The sequence below is a fragment of the Biomphalaria glabrata genome, chromosome 5 (genome assembly GCF_947242115.1).
Source record: "Biomphalaria glabrata chromosome 5, xgBioGlab47.1, whole genome shotgun sequence".
NCBI classification, from domain to species: domain Eukaryota; kingdom Metazoa; phylum Mollusca; class Gastropoda; family Planorbidae; genus Biomphalaria; species Biomphalaria glabrata.
The window spans coordinates 24,996,515-25,018,918 of NC_074715.1; the positions used below are offsets into that span (position 1 = coordinate 24,996,515).

General features: G+C 39.6%; 1 protein-coding gene, 1 long non-coding RNA gene and 1 other non-coding gene across 17 annotated transcripts in view; 2 read left to right on the forward strand and 1 right to left on the reverse strand.

Moving 5' to 3' along the window:
- LOC106059246 (cAMP-specific 3',5'-cyclic phosphodiesterase 4C-like) overlaps positions 1-22,404 on the forward strand; it is a 295,596-nt gene that overhangs the window by 230,024 nt on the left and 43,168 nt on the right. The window contains exon 1 of one of the 15 annotated variants that reach the window (XM_013216815.2): positions 6,832-9,641. The exons of 13 other annotated variants lie outside the window; for them this stretch is intronic. In XM_013216815.2, the coding sequence (XP_013072269.2) occupies positions 8,350-9,641 (1,292 nt within the window). In that variant the 5' untranslated portion in view covers positions 6,832-8,349. Of the gene's footprint in view, positions 1-6,831; positions 9,642-22,404 lie in introns of those variants that run through there. One more of the 15 variants, XM_013216814.2, reaches the window with a different exon arrangement.
- LOC129926270 (uncharacterized) lies at positions 14,536-15,714 on the reverse strand. The gene is made up of 2 exons (XR_008777909.1): positions 14,635-15,714; positions 14,536-14,589 (listed from the first exon to the last, which is right to left on the reverse strand). It is a non-coding gene; the product is annotated as an uncharacterized LOC129926270 (long non-coding RNA).
- LOC129926544 (U6 spliceosomal RNA) lies at positions 16,610-16,714 on the forward strand. Its single transcript, XR_008778253.1, has one exon. It is a non-coding gene; the product is annotated as a U6 spliceosomal RNA (small nuclear RNA).

Below are 22,404 nucleotides of genomic sequence, written 5' to 3' on the forward strand. Positions count from 1 at the left end.
ACCTGACAAAGTCAGTACATAGATCTGCTTTAATACGACCTGACAAAGTCAGTACATAGATCTGCTTTAATACGACCTGACAAAGTCAGTACATAGATCTACTTTAATACGACCTGACAAAGTCAGTACATAGATCTGCTTTAATACGACCTGACAAAGTCAGTACATAGATCTGCTTTAATACGACCTGACAAAGTCAGTACATAGATCTGCTTTATCCTACGACCTGTGACCTAACGAGGAGTCATGTTGAAAAGTGACGAGCCCCCATGTGACCTAAAGAGGATTCATGAACCAATATGATTAGTTCACATTACCTAGTAGCGGGTATAGCTAAAAATATTCAATTAGAATTATAGCTAGATTTAGGTATTTAGATCAACAGATCAGTGTTAAGTGTGCTGGCACGTTCGTCCAGAGTTGTACTGGTCCCTTCTTGTACTGCCTAGGTTATTAAGTATAACCTCCAGGTATACAATTCAACTAATGTATGCAACAAAAGACTTTACAAAGTCGCAGGTAAACATATTTACATGGTTTATTTACATGAATAAAATAAAGGTGTAAATACATGGCCATTAACTCACATGCCGACACAACAAAAAGTAAACAAAAGATACTCAAAAATAATATGGCACACAGCCCTAGTCATATGTTACATTATCGTCACATTCTGGTTATCAAAAATACAGGTCACAGGCCTCAGGTCAACACATGACCACTTTTGACCACTGGGTTACAAACTTCCGGCTTACACAGCCAACTGAAGGTCACAGGCCTCAGGTCGAAACACGACCACTTTTGGCTACACTATGGTTACAGGCTTCAGGCTTACACTAGCCACTTTTAGCCAAAAAAAAAAACAAAATGGTCATGATGAACTATAGGCTTCAGGGAAACCTATGAGCCTACAAGCTTCATAGAATCCCACCTATAGCCATCCGTTTGGTAAAGCCCATCTGATGATTCAATACGGGTTGAATCCCTCAGAGACAAGGCTATAAAAATATGTAAAGTCCATCTGATGATTCAATACAGGTTAAATCCCTCAGAAAAAGGTTACAAAAATATGTCACGTTTGGGAGTACCCCAGGATGCAGAACATCAGGGTAAAAATATAGTGCCTGGAAATCATTTGGGCTATATCTATTAATAAATACATTATATAAAATACAATAATACTAAAGACATACTTAGCCCAAAGATCTCCAGAGCAGGGCACACTTCTCCGAGTACCCCATGACACACGACCACTAACAGAAAAAATACTATACACAACACAGGTCAAGTGGTCAAGCTGGTAACTCAGGAGCAAGTGGCAACTAAACACAGTATGCAAGGCCTTTTATAAACTACACAAGGGGAATCACTCCTAACTATACAAGTAATCAAAAATAGTTAGTTCCCCATTATGTCACACCCCCCACCTTAAAAATGCCCTTGTGAGGAAAACATGACGCACAAGGCATTAAACTTAAACCAAAGGGGAAAATGACAGTATCAAACAAAATAAGTACAAGTTAACATCTCTACTTAGTTAACATTTCAACATTTCCCCATTAAATCCTCTGTTTACAAAATCATCAAAATTCACTACAACATTAACTAGTCCACTATTATAGGTGAAAAAAATCGCTAAATTTACATCATCAGCTTAAACGTATCAAAATCTAGTCATCAAGTACTCATGTGCAATACAAATATTAGTAGACTACATAGTGAATTTATACAAAAAGAAAATACAATTTCAACTCTAAATAGACTTAATATCCTAAACTTCATCAGAAGTCAACAGGCTTGTCAACAGGACTGGTGACTGGTTGGTTTAGTGCTCTTTGCGGTCATCTGGTCTCTCTTGACATCACAGCCGTGACACGGTCAACAAGATTCTGCTAAGTACTGTCATTCAGACTAATACGACAGGTACGAGCAAACGAGCCAGATGTAGGAACTTCTGGTAGTCTCTCGCGGCCTCTGGTAGTCTCTTGCGGCCTCGGATAGTCTCTTGCGGCCTCGGATAGTCTCTTGCGGCCTGGGATAGTCTCTTGCGCCTCAGGTAGTCTCTAGTACCTTCTGGTTACCTGAAAAGTTTAGTTGTCTACAACAAAGCTAACAAAATGTAGACACAACTGTATATTACATCTTAAATATAAATCTCGTCACAACTGGCAAAACTTGAAAACTTACAGTAAATAAACAATATCAATAGTACAATTATGTTTACTGCAATACATAACATCAGTAGGGTTCTAGGGTTTAACACCGATAAAATTCTTTTTACGAGCCCCCATGTGACCTAACGAGGAGTCATGTTGAAAAGTGACGAGCCCCCATGTGACCTAAAGAGGATTCATGAACCAATATGATTAGTTCACATTACCTAGTAGCGGGTATAGCTAAAAATATTCAATTAGAATTATAGCTAGATTTAGGTATTTAGATCAACAGATCAGTGTTAAGTGTGCTGGCACGTTCGTCCAGAGTTGTACTGGTCCCTTCTTGTACTGCCTAGGTTATTAAGTATAACCTCCAGGTATACAATTCAACTAATGTATGCAACAAAAGACTTTACAAAGTCGCAGGTAAACATATTTACATGGTTTATTTACATGAATAAAATAAAGGTGTAAATACATGGCCATTAACTCACATGCCGACACAACAAAAAGTAAACAAAAGATACTCAAAAATAATATGGCACACAGCCCTAGTCATATGTTACATTATCGTCACATTCTGGTTATCAAAAATACAGGTCACAGGCCTCAGGTCAACACATGACCACTTTTGACCACTGGGTTACAAACTTCCGGCTTACACAGCCAACTGAAGGTCACAGGCCTCAGGTCGAAACACGACCACTTTTGGCTACACTATGGTTACAGGCTTCAGGCTTACACTAGCCACTTTTAGCCAAAAAAAAAAACAAAATGGTCATGATGAACTATAGGCTTCAGGGAAACCTATGAGCCTACAAGCTTCATAGAATCCCACCTATAGCCATCCGTTTGGTAAAGCCCATCTGATGATTCAATACGGGTTGAATCCCTCAGAGACAAGGCTATAAAAATATGTAAAGTCCATCTGATGATTCAATACAGGTTAAATCCCTCAGAAAAAGGTTACAAAAATATGTCACGTTTGGGAGTACCCCAGGATGCAGAACATCAGGGTAAAAATATAGTGCCTGGAAATCATTTGGGCTATATCTATTAATAAATACATTATATAAAATACAATAATACTAAAGACATACTTAGCCCAAAGATCTCCAGAGCAGGGCACACTTCTCCGAGTACCCCATGACACACGACCACTAACAGAAAAAATACTATACACAACACAGGTCAAGTGGTCAAGCTGGTAACTCAGGAGCAAGTGGCAACTAAACACAGTATGCAAGGCCTTTTATAAACTACACAAGGGGAATCACTCCTAACCATACAAGTAATCAAAAATAGTTAGTTCCCCATTATGTCACAGACCTGACTAAGTCAGTACATATATCTGCTTTAATACGACCTGACAAAGTCAGTACATAGATCTGCTTTAATACGACCTGACAAAGTCAATACATAGATCTGCTTTAATACGACCTGACAAAGTCAGTACATAGATCTGCTTTAATACGACCTGACAAAGTCAGTACATAGATCTGATTTATCCTACGACCTGACAAAGTCAGTACATAGATCTGATTTAATACGACCTGACAAAGTCAGTACATAGATCTGCTTTAATACGACCTGACAAAGTCAGTACATAGATCTGCTTTAATACGACCTGACAAAGTCAGTACATAGATCTGCTTTATCCTACGACCTGACAAAGTCAGTACATAGATCTGCTTTAATACGACCTGACAAAGTCAGTACATAGATCTGCTTTAATACGACCTGACAAAGTCAATACATATATCTGCTTTATCCTACGACCTGACAAAGTCAGTACATAGATCTGCTTTAATACGACCTGACAAAGTCAGTACATAGATCTGCTTTATCCTACGACCTGACAAAGTCAGTACATATATCTGCTTTATCCTACGACCTGACAAAGTCAGTACATAGATCTGCTTTAATACGACCTGACTAAGTCAATACATAGATCTGCTTTAATACGACCTGACAAAGTCAGTACATAGATCTGCTTTAATACGACCTGACAAAGTCAGTACATAGATCTGCTTTATCCTACGACCTGACAAAGTCAGTACATAGATCTGCTTTAATACGACCTGACAAAGTCAGTACATAGATCTGCTTTATCCTACGACCTGACAAAGTCAGTACATAGATCTGCTTTAATACGACCTGACAAAGTCAGTACATAGATCTGCTTTATCCTACGACCTGACAAAGTCAGTACATAGATCTACTTTAATACGACCTGACAAAGTCAGTACATAGATCTGCTTTAATACGACCTGACAAAGTCAGTACATAGATCTGCTTTATCCTACGACCTGACAAAGTCAATACATAGATCTGCTTTAATACGACCTGACAAAGTCAGTACATAGATCTGCTTTAATACGACCTGACAAAGTCAGTACATAGATCTGCTTTAATACGACCTGACAAAGTCAATACATATATCTGCTTTAATACGACCTGACAAAGTCAGTACATAGATCTGCTTTAATACGACCTGACAAAGTCAATACATATATCTGCTTTAATACGACCTGACAAAGTCAGTACATATATCTGCTTTATCCTACGACTTGACTAAGTCAGTACATAGATCTGCTTTATCCTACGACTTGACTAAGTCAGTACATATATCTGCTTTAATACGACCTGACAAAGTCAGTACATAGATCTGCTTTAATACGACCTGACAAAGTCAGTACATAGATCTGCTTTAATACGACCTGACAAAGTCAGTACATAGATCTGCTTTATCCTACGACCTGACAAAGTCAGTACATAGATCTGCTTTAATACGACCTGACAAAGTCAGTACATAGATCTGCTTTAATACGACCTGACAAAGTCAGTACATAGATCTGCTTTATCCTACGACCTGACAAAGTCAGTACATAGATCTGCTTTAATACGACCTGACAAAGTCAGTACATAGATCTGCTTTATCCTACGACCTGACAAAGTCAGTACATAGATCTGCTTTAATACGACCTGACAAAGTCAGTACATAGATCTGCTTTATCCTACGACCTGACAAAGTCAGTACATAGATCTGCTTTAATACGACCTGACAAAGTCAGTACATAGATCTGCTTTATCCTACGACCTGACAAAGTCAGTACATAGATCTGCTTTAATACGACCTGACAAAGTCAGTACATAGATCTGCTTTATCCTACGACCTGACAAAGTCAGTACATAGATCTGCTTTAATACGACCTGACAAAGTCAGTACATAGATCTGCTTTATCCTACGACCTGACAAAGTCAGTACATAGATCTGCTTTAATACGACCTGACAAAGTCAGTACATAGATCTGCTTTATCCTACGACCTGACAAAGTCAGTACATAGATCTGCTTTAATACGACCTGACAAAGTCAGTACATAGATCTGCTTTAATACGACCTGACAAAGTCAGTACATAGATCTGCTTTAATACGACCTGACTAAGTCAATACATAAATCTGACTTATCGAACGACCTAAGTCATTCACCACTGCGCATGACTAGCCTAGATCACTTTTCTCATTCACAGAGGTTTTTTTTTCAAACCTATTTATATGTATAGAAGTATTTGAGTGGACACTAGTGATTACACTGAACAGTAGCGAGGAAATGGAGGGTATAGGGTAGAGTGGACGGCGTAGAGTGGACGGGGTAGAGTGGACGGGGTAGAGTGGACGGCGTAGAGTGGACGGGGTAGAGTGGACGGTGTAGAGTGGACGGTGTAGAGTGGACATAAAAGAAGGCTCTGGCAAGTAGAAAAACGAGGGTGTTTAGTGGTCGTGTGGTCAAGTGTTTGGCTATCCGAACAATGTTTCCAATCAGAAATCTGGCTGACCTCCTCCTTCTTACCAGGTGACCATCTTATCATGTCCTAACAATATACTGGCCGGGACGTTAGTTAGCAAGTCTGACGTTTATGGAAAGGAGTGCGGAGTGCCTTATTGAATCCAGAGCCTTTTTCAGTTTTAGTTGTCAGGGGCCCTCATAAAACGCGAGTCGTGAGCGATCCCCCCCCCCAGTTCCCAAACGCTTGCTGTGTCTGTGAAGAAAATAGCCTCGTCTTAGACTGACATGGAAGTATCAACTCTTAGACTGACATGGAAGTATCAACTCTTAGACTGATATGGAAGTATCAACTCTTAGACTGATATGGAAGTATCAACTCTTAGACTGATATGGAAGTATCAACTCTTAGACTGACATGGAAGAATCAACTCTTAGACTGACATGGAAGTATCAACTCTTAGACTGACATGGAAGTATCAACTCTTAGACTGACATGGAAGTATCAACTCTTAGACTGACATGGAAGTATCAACTCTTAGACTGACATGGAAGTATCAACTCTTAGACTGATATGGAAGTATCAACTCTTAGACTGATATGGAAGTATCAACTCTTAGACTGACATGGAAGTATCAACTCTTAGACTGACATGGAAGTATCAACTCTTAGACTGACATGGAAGTATCAACTCTTAGACTGATATGGAAGTATCAACTCTTAGACTGATATGGAAGTATCAACTCTTAGACTGACATGGAAGTATCAACTCTTAGACTGACATGGAAGTATCAATAGAACTTCACCTGCCAATGGCAGATAACGACCATTAGATGCATGTGACATTGTTTACTAATGGCTGGCATTGTTTATCGTTCCTAGAATCATTCCCTTATAAACATCTATGACTCGCAGTGCACAGACAAACAACTGTGATCCAAATACAAAAAAAAATATGGCACGTAGACAAAAGGGAAGTAATAATTATTTGCGTGCTATCGTCTGCTAGTGGGAATGTTTCCTTACGAGTTTTGTAATGTTGACAGATTGCGTAGTAAGATATCGATTAGTTGGTGGAGGCGGTGCTCACTGGGACAATGCCATCTCTAGAATTTTGTCCGCCGCACGTGAAATTATTTGTTGTTCCCGGCGACAAGGACCTACCTTTTTGTGCCTGTCTCTTGCGGGGACGATAGACATCTAGTGAGAGTGTAAGCGCGGGCCAGGAGTTACGTGGAATTTGATTCCTAGTGCATAGAAATGTTTGTATAGGCTTTAAGAAAAAAAAAACATTCATTACATTTACAAATTGATAGCATTTTGCATTGTAGCAATTATGGTTTGCAGAATTCAAATGTGTTAATTGGTGCATTTTAAGTAACTGAAAAAATAAATTTAATTGGTTTTTACCTTTATTTTTTTTTTCTGTAATATCTGTTGATTTTTTTATAGGTTCAGTTATGTTCTTTAAAAAAAATAATTTGATAAAATAATTAAGTCATTTAGCTATAACAAAATCCAGTCCTTCTTACTGTAAAAGATTACAAACAGTACACTTGTCTTCTTTTGAATGGAGTCGAATGTTACGGACGAAAAAGAAACACATTTTCACTCCTGTTTAGTTCTATTCAAACACAAAGCTCAACGGAACTACGTCAAGCAGACATAAAGAAGCCAGAATTGTCACAATCAATGCGTCTACCTGGATTTAACCTTACCTGTCCTATACGTCTTTAGAAGCTATGGCTACAAATCGATCGATCAATAGGAATTGCGGATAATTCCTGGTTCTCCCCTTGTCCTGAGACAAAGTAAATAGAAATTATCAAGAGCTAGTGACAGAAGTGCTAGGGTCTAGAAACGATACCAAACATTCTAACAAGAGCCAACAGATCAAAGAGTGTTGTGATTTCAAGTTGGAATATCTAGTCTCAAATAGCAGGCTATGAATTCCGATGATCTGTTATTGTTTTTCCTGAAAGAAAGTGAACAATGTGACGTGTTTTAGATCGAGCCCGTGTGACAATAAAAAACATTTAGAATGTTTACTGTAAACATATACCTTGTAGAGGCATGTAGGTGACATACTCGAGACTCGTTCAATAGTTACGGCTGTGTAGATCAGTCTCTCAAATGGCTAACTGATGCATCTGGAAGTCTGTAGGCCACGAAATAATTTGGAAAGAATTCCTTGTGAACATTTTATTTTATTTCTTTCTTAAGTTGTTTTTAAAGTCTATTTGTTTTTGTTGAATATAATATTAAAATATCATCACAATCAGTTTATCAATGAAACCATGTGACCAGGAGTATGAACTGGAGTTGAATGTGTTGTTTTCCTATTTCTTGAGCGTGGGAACTGCGCGCTAGACATTGTGAGCATCACTAGGTTGAACTAACTACACCAATGGAACGTCGCTACAGCATTCAGCCAGTCCTACGAAAGGACAGCAAGGAAGATGACGAGAAGAAAGCACAAAGTCACGAGCCTGGTCGTCGTCTCAGCGTTTTCCCCAACTTTGGGAAATCCAGGACTTGGGTCAAGCGTTCCAACTTAGCTCCAGATCACGTGAGACCTTTCCCGGAGACTAGAAGCTCTTGGGATGAGAGCATGAGAAGAAGAGATTCGGACACCGGGCTAAGAGGCATCGTTTTGAGGAAAGGATTCTCTGACGATTCCAAGAACTATTCGTTGTTCCACTCTGAATACAGGAGATACTCCAAGCCAGAACCTCCAGCTTACTTCTCTCCCGGTAAGAGTCTTTGTAAATGGGAGACAGTCAATCTGTTGGGCACTAAAGAATCACCCGATGCCTTAAGCTCCAAACTAGAATCCGGAGAACTTCGCGTCACGTGCTCCGCCCCATCACGTGAAGATAGTGGCATCGAAGTAATGTCTGCAAAAACTTTAACTCCTGGCTCATCGAAATTCGGGCAGAGCTACCTGCTGGAAAACTTAATCGAATCGGATGAAATGCTTTGTTACGCCATGAAAAGTTCTCAAACTGAGATGAGACTGGACTCAGAAGAGAAGGAAGATGACGTCCCAGAAATGACGTCCCACGAAAATAGACGTAAGAGAGTTAAAGACGGTGTGGACTCTACAAGCGAAGACAGCCCTGACGGAAGCTTTAAGAAGGAGGACACCGAAGGAAGGCGACCATCCATCATCCCGACATTAAATATCACTAAAGAGCAGAGTAACTTTGAAAAATTCTTGGATATCATCAGTGGCCAGCGGGAAATCCCAGAATCCAAACCCGGGGAAGAGACAGCCATCGCCAGGACAAAATCTTGTGAAACTTTTACCCAACCACAAGCAGAGGCCATAAGCATTTGGGAACGCCGGAAAAGGGCTGCGGGTGGTGTGTGCCGGGGAACCAAACCCATCGTTCTTAACATTGAGGCCATGGACGACAGCATGTTTTACTCCAGGTCTGTCTCAAATACTTTGGTAGAGATCTCCGGGTTCGGATCCACGTACATATGTAAAGATGACATGCATCTAAGCTCGTTGAGGAAAGCGACGGACATTGGTTCCAGCACAGCTACCACAAACTCAGAGAAGCCTACTGGAGGAGGAGGAAGCAAGCTGAGGAAGCCGACCAACTTGTGGGGCGTCACCAGGAGAATTTCTGTCAAAAGGAAAAAAGTGGTGGAGAAGAAAGTCGAAGATGTTGAGAACAAAGAAGAACCAAGGTTGGTCTCGTGTGTCTGTGTGTGTCTTGTGTGTCTGTGATGTGTTTCTTGGCTTGGTCTCGTGTGTGTGTGTCTGTGTGTGTCTTGTGTATCTGTGATGTGTTCTTTGGCTTGGTCTTGTGTGTGTGTGTCTTGTGTGTCTGTTTCTTGGCTTGGTCTTGTGTGTGTTGTGTGTCTGTGACGTGTTCTTTGGCTTGGTCTCGTGTGTGTGTCTTGTGTGTCTGTGACGTGTTTCTTGGCTTGGTCTCGTGTGTATGTCTTGTGTATCTAAGGCGTGTTATTTGGCTTGGTCTCGTGTGTGTCTTGCGTATCTGTGTGTGTCGTGTTCTTTGGCTTGGTCTCATGTGTGTGTCTTGTTATCTGCGTTGGTCCACAGATTTGTTATCCTGCTTATATTATTGACTATTATAAATGTATTGAAAAAGTATTTTTACAAAGCTTATGTCAACTCACACTGTCTGTCTGTCAGGCAAAAAGTTTGTACACGTTATTTCTCCTACACCCAATCTCGGTTAAAGCTGAAATTTTGCACAATTATTTCTTTTACCTGACAACACAAGAATCATTTAAAAATGAACCAATTAGTTCACTATTGGTGATTAATTATTTTGTTTGGTATCTCAAACAAGGGAAAGAATTGTTAGCCCCCTTTATAGGTCTGAGTCTTAGTGAGCACAACATGACTACATAGGACGAGACTAAAGAAACAAAAGCAGATAACTCTACAATCTTCCATGTTTATAAGCTCTTCACCAGCAGAGTGGTTACCGTGTTTTGTTCTTGTAATTTTTTTTTAATTTTTTAAATTTGATTTTTTTTTTGCACTCGTAATGAGAATAATTACAAATGTACTTGCTCTCTTATTTGTCTATCACCCCCCCCCCCCTCTATTTCCTTTAGGCTACAACCTATTTCTAGGACATTAGCCTGACGGATGTGTATCTAATTAATGTTATTCGCCCGAATCATTGTTTATTAGCTTCAAAAGAATTCTAAACTCTCATGATCATAATTTAGACTCAAGGGAATTACAAATACGTGGGGGAGACATTCGCGCCAATTGGGAAGGAGATGTGTATAAACATGAAAGCCTGCGTGTATCTGTTTGTAGATATGTGAGTGTGATGTGTTTTTTTAAAGGGTAGAGGGTGACCTAAAGTCTTGTTTTAGAATGAACTTTGTATTGTGTTACATTGCCAATTATGTTTGGGTCCCGTTGGAGTAGTAACGTAGTTCCCATCTACTGCCCGAGCTGAGTAGATCTATTTAGTTTGATCATTGATATTTCAATTGTTTGGTTCTATACATTTACAAATAAATTATATAGTACATTCACTACCTTTATTAGCCATTACTTTTTCCTGATTTAAAAAAAAAAAATCTTCCTCTTGTTACATGTCGATTCTCTCTCTTGCTATTCCTTACCTCCCCTTCTTACTTGTTTCGAGTTCAATCAAGAAAATCTTTTTATGTCAATAGCACATTTTGAATTTCTGTGATTTTGTTTCAATTTTTCCTTGTTTAAAATTATTGTTATCTTACTCTCTATCCCATTCCCTCTCTCTCTCTCTCTCTGTCTCTCTACTCCCTTTTCATTCTCTCTCTGTCTCTCTACTCCCTTTTCATTCTCTCTCTCTGTCTCTCTTCTCTCTCTGTCTCTCATCTCTCGCTGTCTCTTTACTCCCTTTTCATTCTCTCTCTCTGTCTCTCTTTTCTCTCTGTCTCTCTACTCCCTTTTCATTCTCTCTCTCTGTCTCTCTTCTCTCTCTGTCTCTCTTCTCTCTCTGTCTCTCTACTCCCTTTTCATTCTCTCTGTCTCTGTCTCTCTACTCCCTTTTCATTCTCTCTCTCTCTGTCTCTCTACTCCCTTTTCATTCTCTCTCTGTCTCTCTACTCCCTTTTCATTCTCTCTGTCTCTGTCTCTCTACTCCCTTTTCATTCTCTCTCTCTGTCTCTCTACTCCCTTTTCATTCTCTCTCTCTGTCTCTCTACTCCCTTTTCATTCTCTCTCTCTGTCTCTCTACTCCCTTTTCATTCTCTCTCTGTCTCTCTACTCCCTTTTCATTCTCTCTCTCTGTCTCTCTACTCCCTTTTCATTATCTCTCTCCGTCTCTCTACTCCCTTTTCATTCTCTCTCTGTCTCTCTACTCCCTTTTCATTCTCTCTCTCTGTCTCTCTACTCCCTTTTCATTCTCTCTCTGTCTCTCTTCTCTCGCTGTCTCTTTACTCCCTTTTCATTCTCTCTCTGTCTCTTTACTCCCTTTTCATTCTCTCTCTGTCTCTCTACTCCCTTTTCATTCTCTCTCTCTGTCTCTCTACTCCCTTTTCATTCTCTCTCTGTCTCTCTACTCCCTTTTCATTCTCTCTCTCTGTCTCTCTACTCCCTTTTCATTCTCTCTCTCTGTCTCTCTACTCCCTTTTCATTCTCTCTCTGTCTCTCTACTCCCTTTTCATTCTCTCTCTCTGTCTCTCTTCTCTCTCTGTCTCTCTTCTCTCTCTGTCTCTCTACTCCCTTTTCATTCTCTCTCTGTGTCTCTCTTCTCTCTCTGTCTCTCTTCTCTCTCTGTCTCTCTTCTCTCTCTGTCTCTCTACTCCCTTTTCATTCTCTCTCTCTGTCTCTCTACTCCCTTTTCATTCTCTCTCTCTGTCTCTCTTCTCTCTCTGTCTCTCATCTCTCGCTGTCTCTTTACTCCCTTTTCATTCTCTCTCTCTGTCTCTCTCTGTCTCTCTTCTCTCTCTGTCTCTCTACTCCCTTTTCATTATCTCTCTCTGTCTCTCTTCTCCCTTTTCATTCTCTCTCTGTCTCTCTTCTCCCTTTTCATTCTCTCTCTGTCTCTCTACTCCCTTTTCATTCTCTCTCTGTCTCTCTTCTCTCGCTGTCTCTTTACTCCCTTTTCATTCTCTCTCTGTCTCTTTACTCCCTTTTCATTCTCTCTCTGTCTCTCTACTCCCTTTTCATTCTCTCTCTCTGTTTCTCTTCTCCCTTTTCATTCTCTCTCTCTGTCTCTCTACTCCCTTTTCATTCTCTCTCTGTCTCTCTACTCCCTTTTCATTCTCTCTCTCTGTCTCTCTACTCCCTTTTCATTCTCTCTCTCTCTGTCTCTCTACTCCCTTTTCATTCTCTCTCTGTCTCTCTACTCCCTTTTCATTCTCTCTCTCTGTCTCTCTACTCCCTTTTCATTCTCTCTCTGTCTCTCTACTCCCTTTTCATTCTCTCTCTCTGTCTCTCTACTCCCTTTTCATTCTCTCTCTGTCTCTCTTCTCTCTCTGTCTCTCCACTCCCTTTTCATTCCCTCTCTCTGTCTCTCTACTCCCTTTTCATTCTCTCTCTGTCTCTCTACTCCCTTTTCATTCTCTCTCTCTGTCTCTCTACTCCCTTTTTATTCTCTCTCTGTCTCTCTTCTCTTGCTGTCTCTTTACTCCCTTTTCATTCTCTCTCTGTCTCTTTACTCCCTTTTCATTCTCTCTCTGTCTCTCTACTCCCTTTTCATTCTCTCTCTCTGTCTCTCTACTCCCTTTTCATTCTCTCTCTGGCTCTCTACTCCCTTTTCATTCTCTCTCTCTGTCTCTGTTCTCTCTCTGTCTCTCATCTCTCGCTGTCTCTTTACTCCCTTTTCATTCTCTCTCTCTGTCTCTCTACTCCCTTTTCATTCTCTCTCTGTCTCTCTACTCCCTTTTCATTCTCTCTCTCTGTCTCTCTACTCCCTTTTCATTCTCTCTCTGTCTCTCGTCTCTCTCTGTCTCTCTTCTCTCTCTATCTCTCTTCTCTCTCTGTCTCTCTTCTCTCTCTGTCTCTCCACTCCCTTTTCATTCCCTCTCTCTGTCTCTCTACTCCCTTTTCATTCTCTCTCTGTATCTCTACTCCCTTTTCATTCTCTCTCTGTCTCTCTACTCCCTTTTCATTCTCTCTCTGTCTCTCTTCTCTCGCTGTCTCTTTACTCCCTTTTCATTCTCTCTCTGTCTCTTTACTCCCTTTTCATTCTCTCTCTGTCTCTCTACTCCCTTTTCATTCTCTCTCTCTGTCTCTCTACTCCCTTTTCATTCTCTCTCTCTGTCTCTCTACTCCCGTTTCATTCTCTCTCTGTCTCTCTACTCCCTTTTCATTCTCTCTCTCTGTCTCTCTACTCCCTTTTCATTCTCTCTCTGTCTCTCTTCTCTCGCTGTCTCTTTACTCCCTTTTCATTCTCTCTATGTCTCTTTACTCCCTTTTCATTCTCTCTCTCTGTCTCTCTACTTCCTTTTCATTCTCTCTCTCTGTCTCTCTACTCCCTTTTCATTCTCTCTCTCTGTCTCTCTACTCCCGTTTCATTCTCTCTCTGTCTCTCTACTCCCTTTTCATTCTCTCTCTCTGTCTCTCTACTCCCGTTTCATTCTCTCTCTGTCTCTCTACTCCCTTTTCATTCTCTCTCTCTGTCTCTCTACTCCCTTTTCATTCTCTCTCTGTCTCTCTACTCCCTTTTCATTCTCTCTCTGTCTCTCTACTCCCTTTTCATTCTCTCTCTCTGTCTCTCTACTCCCTTTTCATTCTCTCTCTCTCTGTCTCTCTACTCCCTTTTCATTCTCTCTCTCTGTCTCTCTACTCCCTTTTCATTCTCTCTCTATCTCTCTTCTCTCGCTGTCTCTTTACTCCCTTTTCATTCTCTCTCTCCTTCCTTTTCATTCTCTCTCTCTCTTCTCTCATTGTCTCTCTCTCTCTCTCTGCCTTTCGACAAAGCCGTTTTTCAAACACATTGACATAAAAAAATTCTGTCCAAGGAATTGTTTGCTCAAATATTTTAATTTCACCCGCTTCGATGTAATCATTCATAGTTTTGTTTTTCTAGCCCCACAATTCAATCTGTTGGCAATATATAACGTCATGAGTGGAACATTTCACCAAGACACACTATACACACATACACCTTGTAGAAACACTCAACAAATCAAGACACACTAGACACACATACACCTTGTAGAAACACTCAACAAATCAAGACACACTAGACACACATACACCTTGTAGAAACACTCAACAAATCAAGACACACTAGACACACATACACCTTGTAGAAACACTCAACAAACCAAGACACACTATACAAACATACACCTTGTAGAAACACTCAACAAACCTAGACACACTATACACACATACACCTTGTAGAAACACTCAACAAATCAAGACACACTATACACACATACACCTTGTAGAAACACTCAACAAACCAAGACACACTATACACATATACACCTTGTAGAAACACTCAACAAATCAAGACACACTATACACATATACACCTTGTAGAAACACTCAACAAATCAAGACACACTATACACACATACACCTTGTAGAAACACTCAACAAACCAAGACACACATCTCATGGCCAGACAATCTCACCGCAAGACACATGTCGTGTAGAGACATTTTACTTTCAAAACCATTACACACACACACATATGGAATAGACACATGCAGAAACACCACAAATACTGGATGTTTACTGAAACTAACCGCACAGTCACCACAGTCACACTGCACCTTTATCACAAACAGATAATACATTCACCACAGAGACGCCAAACTATCACCTCAGACATTACACATTCACCAAACTCTGACCTCAGACATTACACATTCACCAAACTATCACCTCAGACATTACACATTCACCAAACTATCACCTCAGACATTACACATTTACCAAACTATCACCTCAGACATTACACATTCACCAAACTATCACCTCAGACATTACACATTCACCAAACTATCACCTCAGACATTACACATTCACCAAACCATCACCTCAGACATTACACATTCACCAAACTATCACCTCAGACATTACACATTCACCCCAGACACAACAGACATTCATAAATAATATAGAGTCAAGAGACACTATATGGACAAGACACCACATGGACCACCACCGCACGGACAGACTGACAGGACACCACGTAGATAAACTAACAGGACATCGCATGGACAAACTGACAGGACATCGCATGGACAAACTGACAGGACATCGCATGGACAAACTGACAGGACATCGCATGGACAAACTGACAAGTTATCACATGAACAGAGAGGGGAAAAAAAAACTTTTAGGAGCAGGCGCTAACAACGTAATGTAAATATTTTGGCGGGCAATAATAGGGGAAAAAAATCTAAGGATATCAAAATTTAGCAAATGCCCCATGTTTGTATTCAATCTGCGAGTGATAATAGTTCGTCCTAATTTAGTCTAGATTGGGAGTTAGTTTGGGAGTTTAGAAGTGTCGGGCTATAGTCCTAATGAACCTCAGGGTTTTATTACAAATAAGATATAGACACACACACTTAATTTTCCTTTTTTTTTTCAATGTTTCAACTCGTATTAAAATGTGTATTTCTTTATTATGAATAAAATTGTTTTTTAGCGGCCACCGAAAGGGGAAAAGACGCTATTAGTTTTGTGTGGTTTGTCTGTCCGTCTGTTTGTCTGTCCGTCCGTCCGTCCCTTTAGATCTCGTAAACTAGAAGAGAAAATGAAAATCGGACATAAGATATTTTAGATCATTCAAAGTTCTGATGCAACGGCTACTTTTTTTCTTTCTGAAAGCGAAAAATCTAATTTTTTAAATCATTTATGCAAGCAGTTTTTTTCATAAAAATACACCACTTTTATTACTATTAACTATTAAACACTCCAACACTCTCAAACACTTGAGGCTCTTTACCAGAGGAGACGGCCGTATGCTATATCTCTAACACATTTATGCAAACGGTTGTAGATTTTTTGTCAAAAATGTTTGTTTTATATTTGTATAGTTAAGTTATGTAAGTTCTGTTACACTAAGTACTACATTTACACACGAACAAATGTTTATTATTTTTTAAAGAGAAAAAACTATTTAGTATGCATTATAAGTTAGACATAATTTAAAACAATTATTAATCTTGTAAACTGCATTTTCTTTTAAGTTACAATGCTGGGAGAATGTTTATTTTTCTTGAGTACATATACTAAAATTGGAACGATACAGAGAAGATTAGCATGGCCCCTGCGCAAGGATGACACGCAAATTCGTGAAGCGTTCCATATTTTTAAAAAATTCTGAGGTTTCCTTTTAAAAAAAAAAAAAGATTGAGCCTTTACAAAACAATTAGATCAATTCCTTTCACCTATCATTTGATCTGCTGACCGCTGGGGCACTACACAAGATCTGTCAACCTTCTTTCTCCATTCTTATCTATCATTTGTCTTTGATATAATTTCATTCGGATGTTCTTTCTGAAAATATTGAAGCCTGCCTGGATGATCACTTCGGGGGCCGATTTTGAGTTTGTGTTTTAACACAAATTGTCTTTGTAACCTTGTTTAATTATTAATGAAACTTCTCCGTGGGCCGGACTTGTCCAGCGGTCTGTACCTTGCCTACCTTTGATCCAAATGCAAATAAAAAGACGGCGTCAGACATCCAGTTGTGCAAATCACTCTTAAAACTTTTCTTAGAGGCACCAAAACTATTTCGCACAGAAATGACAAGCACCGCTTTCCGTATGTTTTATGCATGCCTCGTCATAAAGCTATGAGCACACCCTGAGTGAGTATCTCTTTCAACATGTGACAACACCCTGAGTGAGTATCTCTTTCAACATGCGACACGGCCTGCATTTGATCTATAACCACGCCCAGAGTTAGTATCTCTAACAGCATGCGACACAGCCTCATGCGACACAGCCTCATGCGACACAGCCTCCATTTGACCAGTCGTAAAGAAACTATCACTCTAGCGCTGAGTTAAAAAAAAACACCAACCTAGACTGGATACTAATGATAACCCAGAACTTTTTGAAGCTCTTTGATTTAGAATCATGACAAGAGATACACTCCTTCGATTACTGGCTGTAAGAAATAGACACCGCAGTAAAACCTCAAAAACATTCCTCAATAAAACTGATGTTCTATGCTTTGTATTCTGTAACAAATAGTTCAACCTTAATTCATAAAATTAAATTTTGCAGAAAAAGTGCATCAGCACAGTTGGAATCTGCGTTACCCCTCCCCCATTTTCTTGACCCCATCACTGTTTGTTGCAAACACTCTGACATCTGTAGTACATGAACTAGACAACGAGTGTCAATATCTTTTTAAAACACACATAGTATCTAGAGTTTTACAGTAATTCTAATCGATAAGATGACAGTGACATTGATTCATAGGGTTGTCTTGAAAAACACAGGACTAGCCTGGTGCAGGGTTTCATCGACAGAGGGCTAACAGCTTTGTTCCCGAGGTACCACTGGTGCCGCTCGCTCCTGCCTGGAAATCAATGCTTTTTTTTTTTAATAGATTAGCTTCTTTACTCTCTACGCCGTCTTGGGCCTCGATGTTTCTCAGCTCAGTGCTTACCTCCCTTCATTCGGAAACTCTTTAAATTCTCTCCCTTTCTTGTTGGCTTCTTGCCCCTCTCCCTCTTGCTTCCTGTCTTCAATGTCTCAGATTTCTCTTAAGCGTCAGGTGGTTATCTTTGACTCAACTCGTTGTATCTAAACTGTCTCTGTCTCACGTCTCACCTTGTATTCAATCTTTACTCTCGCTCTCATCCTCTCTCTCTCTCTCTCTCTCTCTCTCTCTTGCCTCGCTCTCTTTCTCTCTCTCTCTCTCTCTCTCTTTCCTCTCGCTATCATTCTCTCTCTCTCTTGCCTCGCTCTCTCTCTCTCTTTCCTCTCGCTCTCTGTCTCTCGGTCTGTCTCTCAGAACGAACTCAGTTTCTCGTTCACTCTGAGACATCGTACATGTGTTTGTGTCTGCAGTCTAAAGACAGGAAAGAGGAAAGGGAAAATAGAGGGGGTAAAACTTTCATGAATACAAAAAATATTTACGTCAAAATTGTATTTGATTTAGAAGATGGAGCAATTCTTGTAGCTTGCTGTTCTCACATGGGATGTGCTACTAGACTAGGTGTCTCTCTAAAGCTGTTTTGTTATAAATAGCATGTCTCTCTAAATCTGTTTTGTTGTAAATAGCATGTCTCTCTAAAGCTGTTTTGTTATAAATAGCATGTCTCTCTAAAGCTGTTTTGTTGTAAATAGCATGTCTCTCTAAAGCTGTTTTGTTGTAAATAGCATGTCTCTCTAAAGCTGTTTTGTTATAAATAGCATGTCTCTCTAAAGCTGTTTTGTTGTAAATAGCATGTCTCTCTAAAGCTGTTTTGTTGCAAATAGCATGTCTCTCTAAAGCTGTTTTGTTTCTTCTCTTAGCGTGTGTAGCGAGCTGTCCATGAAGCTGTTTTGTTTCTTCTCTTAGCGTGTGTAGCGAGTTGTCCATGAAGCTGTTTTGTTTCTTCTCTTGCCGTGTGTAGCGAGTTGTCCATGAAGCTGTTTTGTTTCTTCTCTTGCCGTGTGTAGCGAGTTATCCATGAAGCTGTTTTGTTTCTTCTCTTAGCGTGTGTAGCGAGTTGTCCATGAAGCTGTTTTGTTTCTTCTCTTGCCGTGTGTAGCGAGTTGTCCATGAAGCTGTTTTGTTTCTTCTCTTGCCGTGTGTAGCGAGTTATCCATGAAGCTGTTTTGTTTCTTCTCTTAGCGTGTGTAGCGAGTTGTCCATGAAGCTGTTTTGTTTCTTCTCTTAGCGTGTGTAGCGAGTTGTCCATGAAGCTGTTTTGTTTCTTCTCTTAGCGTGTGTAGCGAGTTGTCCATGAAGCTGTTTTCTTTCTTCTCTTGCCGTGTGTAGCGAGTTGTCCATGAAGCTGTTTTGTTTCTTCTCTTGCCGTGTGTAGCGAGTTATCCATGAAGCTGTTTTGTTTCTTCTCTTAGCGTGTGTAGCGAGTTGTCCATGAAGCTGTTTTGTTTCTTCTCTTAGCGTGTGTAGCGAGTTGTCCATGAAGCTGTTTTGTTTTTTCTCTTAGCGTGTGTAGCGAGCTGTCCATGAAGCTGTTTTGTTTCTTCTCTTAGCGTGTGTAGCGAGTTGTCCATGAAGCTGTTTTGTTTCTTCTCTTAGCGTGTGTAGCGAGCTGTCCATGAAGCTGTTTTGTTTCTTCTCTTAGCGTGTGTAGCGAGTTGTCCATGAAGCTGTTTTGTTTCTTCTCTTGGCGTGTGTAGCGAGCTGTCCATGAAGCTGTTTTGTTTCTTCTCTTAGCGTGTGTAGCGAGTTGTCCATGAAGCTGTTTTGTTTCTTCTCTTAGCGTGTGTAGCGAGTTGTCCATGAAGCTGTTTTGTTTCTTCTCTTAGCGTGTGTAGCGAGTTGTCCATGAAGCTGTTTTGTTTCTTCTCTTAGCGTGTGTAGCGAGTTGTCCATGAAGCTGTTTTGTTTCTTCTCTTAGCGTGTGTAGCGAGCTGTCCATGAAGCTGTTTTGTTTCTTCTCTTAGCGTGTGTAGCGAGTTGCCCATGAAGCTGTTTTGTTTCTTCTCTTAGCGTGTGTAGCGAGTTGTCCATGAAGCTGTTTTGTTTCTTCTCTTAGCGTGTGTAGCGAGTTGTCCATGAAGCTGTTTTGTTTCTTCTCTTAGCGTGTGTAGCGAGTTGTCCATGAAGCTGTTTTGTTTCTTCTCTTAGCGTGTGTAGCGAGTTGTCCATGAAGCTGTTTTGTTTCTTCTCTTGCCGTGTGTAGCGAGTTGTCCATGAAGCTGTTTTGTTTCTTCTCTTGCCGTGTGTAGCGAGTTGTCCAATGATTTGAATCTTTCTTTTCCGTTCTTGTCTATCTGCCTCTCAGCCTGTCTTTCTGTATGTCTGTCTCCTCTCCCGCCTCTCTCTTTACTCCCCCGTATCACTCTCTCCTCTCTCTCTTTTCTCTCTCTCTCTCTCTCTCTCTCTCTGTAATCCCTATCAACTACAAACTTTATAGTCCAAATTTTGTCTCCAGATCTGGCCTAGTTTGTACAAATTTTGTCTCCAGATCTGGCCTAGTTTGTACAAATTTTGTCTCCAGATCTGGCCTAGTTTGTACAAATTTTGTCTCCAGATCTGGCCTAGTTTGTACAAATTTTGTCTCCAGATCTGGCCTAGTTTGTACAAATGTTTCTATCGAACGTAGAGCCAAGCTTTCCTCCAGACAATAATCACACACGCCATCAAACATAAACACACACTCATGCACACATACTCACATACACGCGCGTGCGCACATTCATATGGAAAACAAACAAAAATATGATTGCTGGATGTCCTAAACTATTTCAATCTCTACATTATGTCTGTTTGGTTAAATCTATTATGTCTATTTAGTTGTAACTTATATATTGTTAGAAGAATATGGTTTAATGTTTGGAAAATATTTTTTTCATGGCCACAATAGGAAGTTGGGGGGGGGGGGTATATTTGACTTTAAATTTGTTTCCAACTTCCAGCATTTTAATTGCATATTACACAATTCATTAAGATTCATAAAGATTTAAATTTCTTAGCCTACAATCCGACAAGATGCCTTGTGATTGAAAAGACTGAAATTCTCAGAACGGACATGAAATTCATTTGGAGGGCGGGGGGGGGGGGTTCTTTGCTCTTAATAACTTGAAACACAAAGACTTACTTCGCAAATAACAACTACTTCAATATCAAAGAAATACTTCATCAAATATTAAATACTTCATCAAATATTAAATACTTAATCAAATATTAAACACTTAATCAAATATTAAACACTTAATCAAATATTAAACACTTAATCAAATATTAAACACTTAATCAAATATTAAACACTTAATCAAATATTAAATACTTATTCCAATATAACTAGGCCAACTTAATCTACTATCAAATACTCAACTCTTTAAGATATCCAATTCTAGATGTTCCATGGTCTTCAAAACAAACAGAAAGACAAATGTTGATGTTCTCTTTTTGTTTTCTGGTTTATTTCTGCTTGAGGGACATACAAACACACCAAGAACAATGAGCCCATCACGACATTACTTTGGTATTCCCAGTGCCAGTTTGAATGTACAAGTATTGTTGATGTGTGTCGGTGTCTTGTGAATGTTGAGAGACAGACTGTGCACGATTCAAATGAATTGGACATAAAAAGGGCAAGTCATTAGGGAAGGAAGGGAATGAGGAAACAACGAATGGAGAATGTCTTCTTTTTAGAAATGGCATAGAAAATAAGAAACAACGAATGGAGAATGTCTTCTTTTTAGAAATGGCATAGAAAATAAGAAACAACGAATGGAGAATGTCTTCTTTTTAGAAATGGCATAGAAAATAAGAAACAACGAATGGAGAATGTCTTCTTTTTAGAAATGGCATAGAAAATAAGAAACAACGAATGGAGAATGTCTTCTTTTTAGAAATGGCATAGAAAATAAGAAACAACGAATGGAGAATGTCTTCTTTTTAGAAATGGCATAGAAAATAAGAAACAACGAATGGAGAATGTCTTCTTTTTAGAAATGGCATAGAAAATAAGAAACAACGAATGGAGAATGTCTTCTTTTTAGAAATGGCATAGAAAATAAGAAACAACGAATGGAGAATGTCTTCTTTTTAGAAATGGCATAGAAAATAAGAAACAACGAATGGAGAATGTCTTCTTTTTAGGAATGGCATATAAAATAAGAAACAAAAAAACTAAATTGTCTTGGAAATAAATTTAAATTTGGTTTAGAAATTAAAAAAAAAAGATGAATACAGAGCACAAATAACGAGACATGAGAAAGAGAGAGAGAGAGAGAGATTTAATATTTGAAATAAAGAGATTGAAAATATGAAGCGGGGGGGGTGTAAAATGTTGCTGAGACACAAACAAAATGCTGCTGAGACACAAACAAAATGTTGCTGAGACACAAACAAAATGTTGCTGAG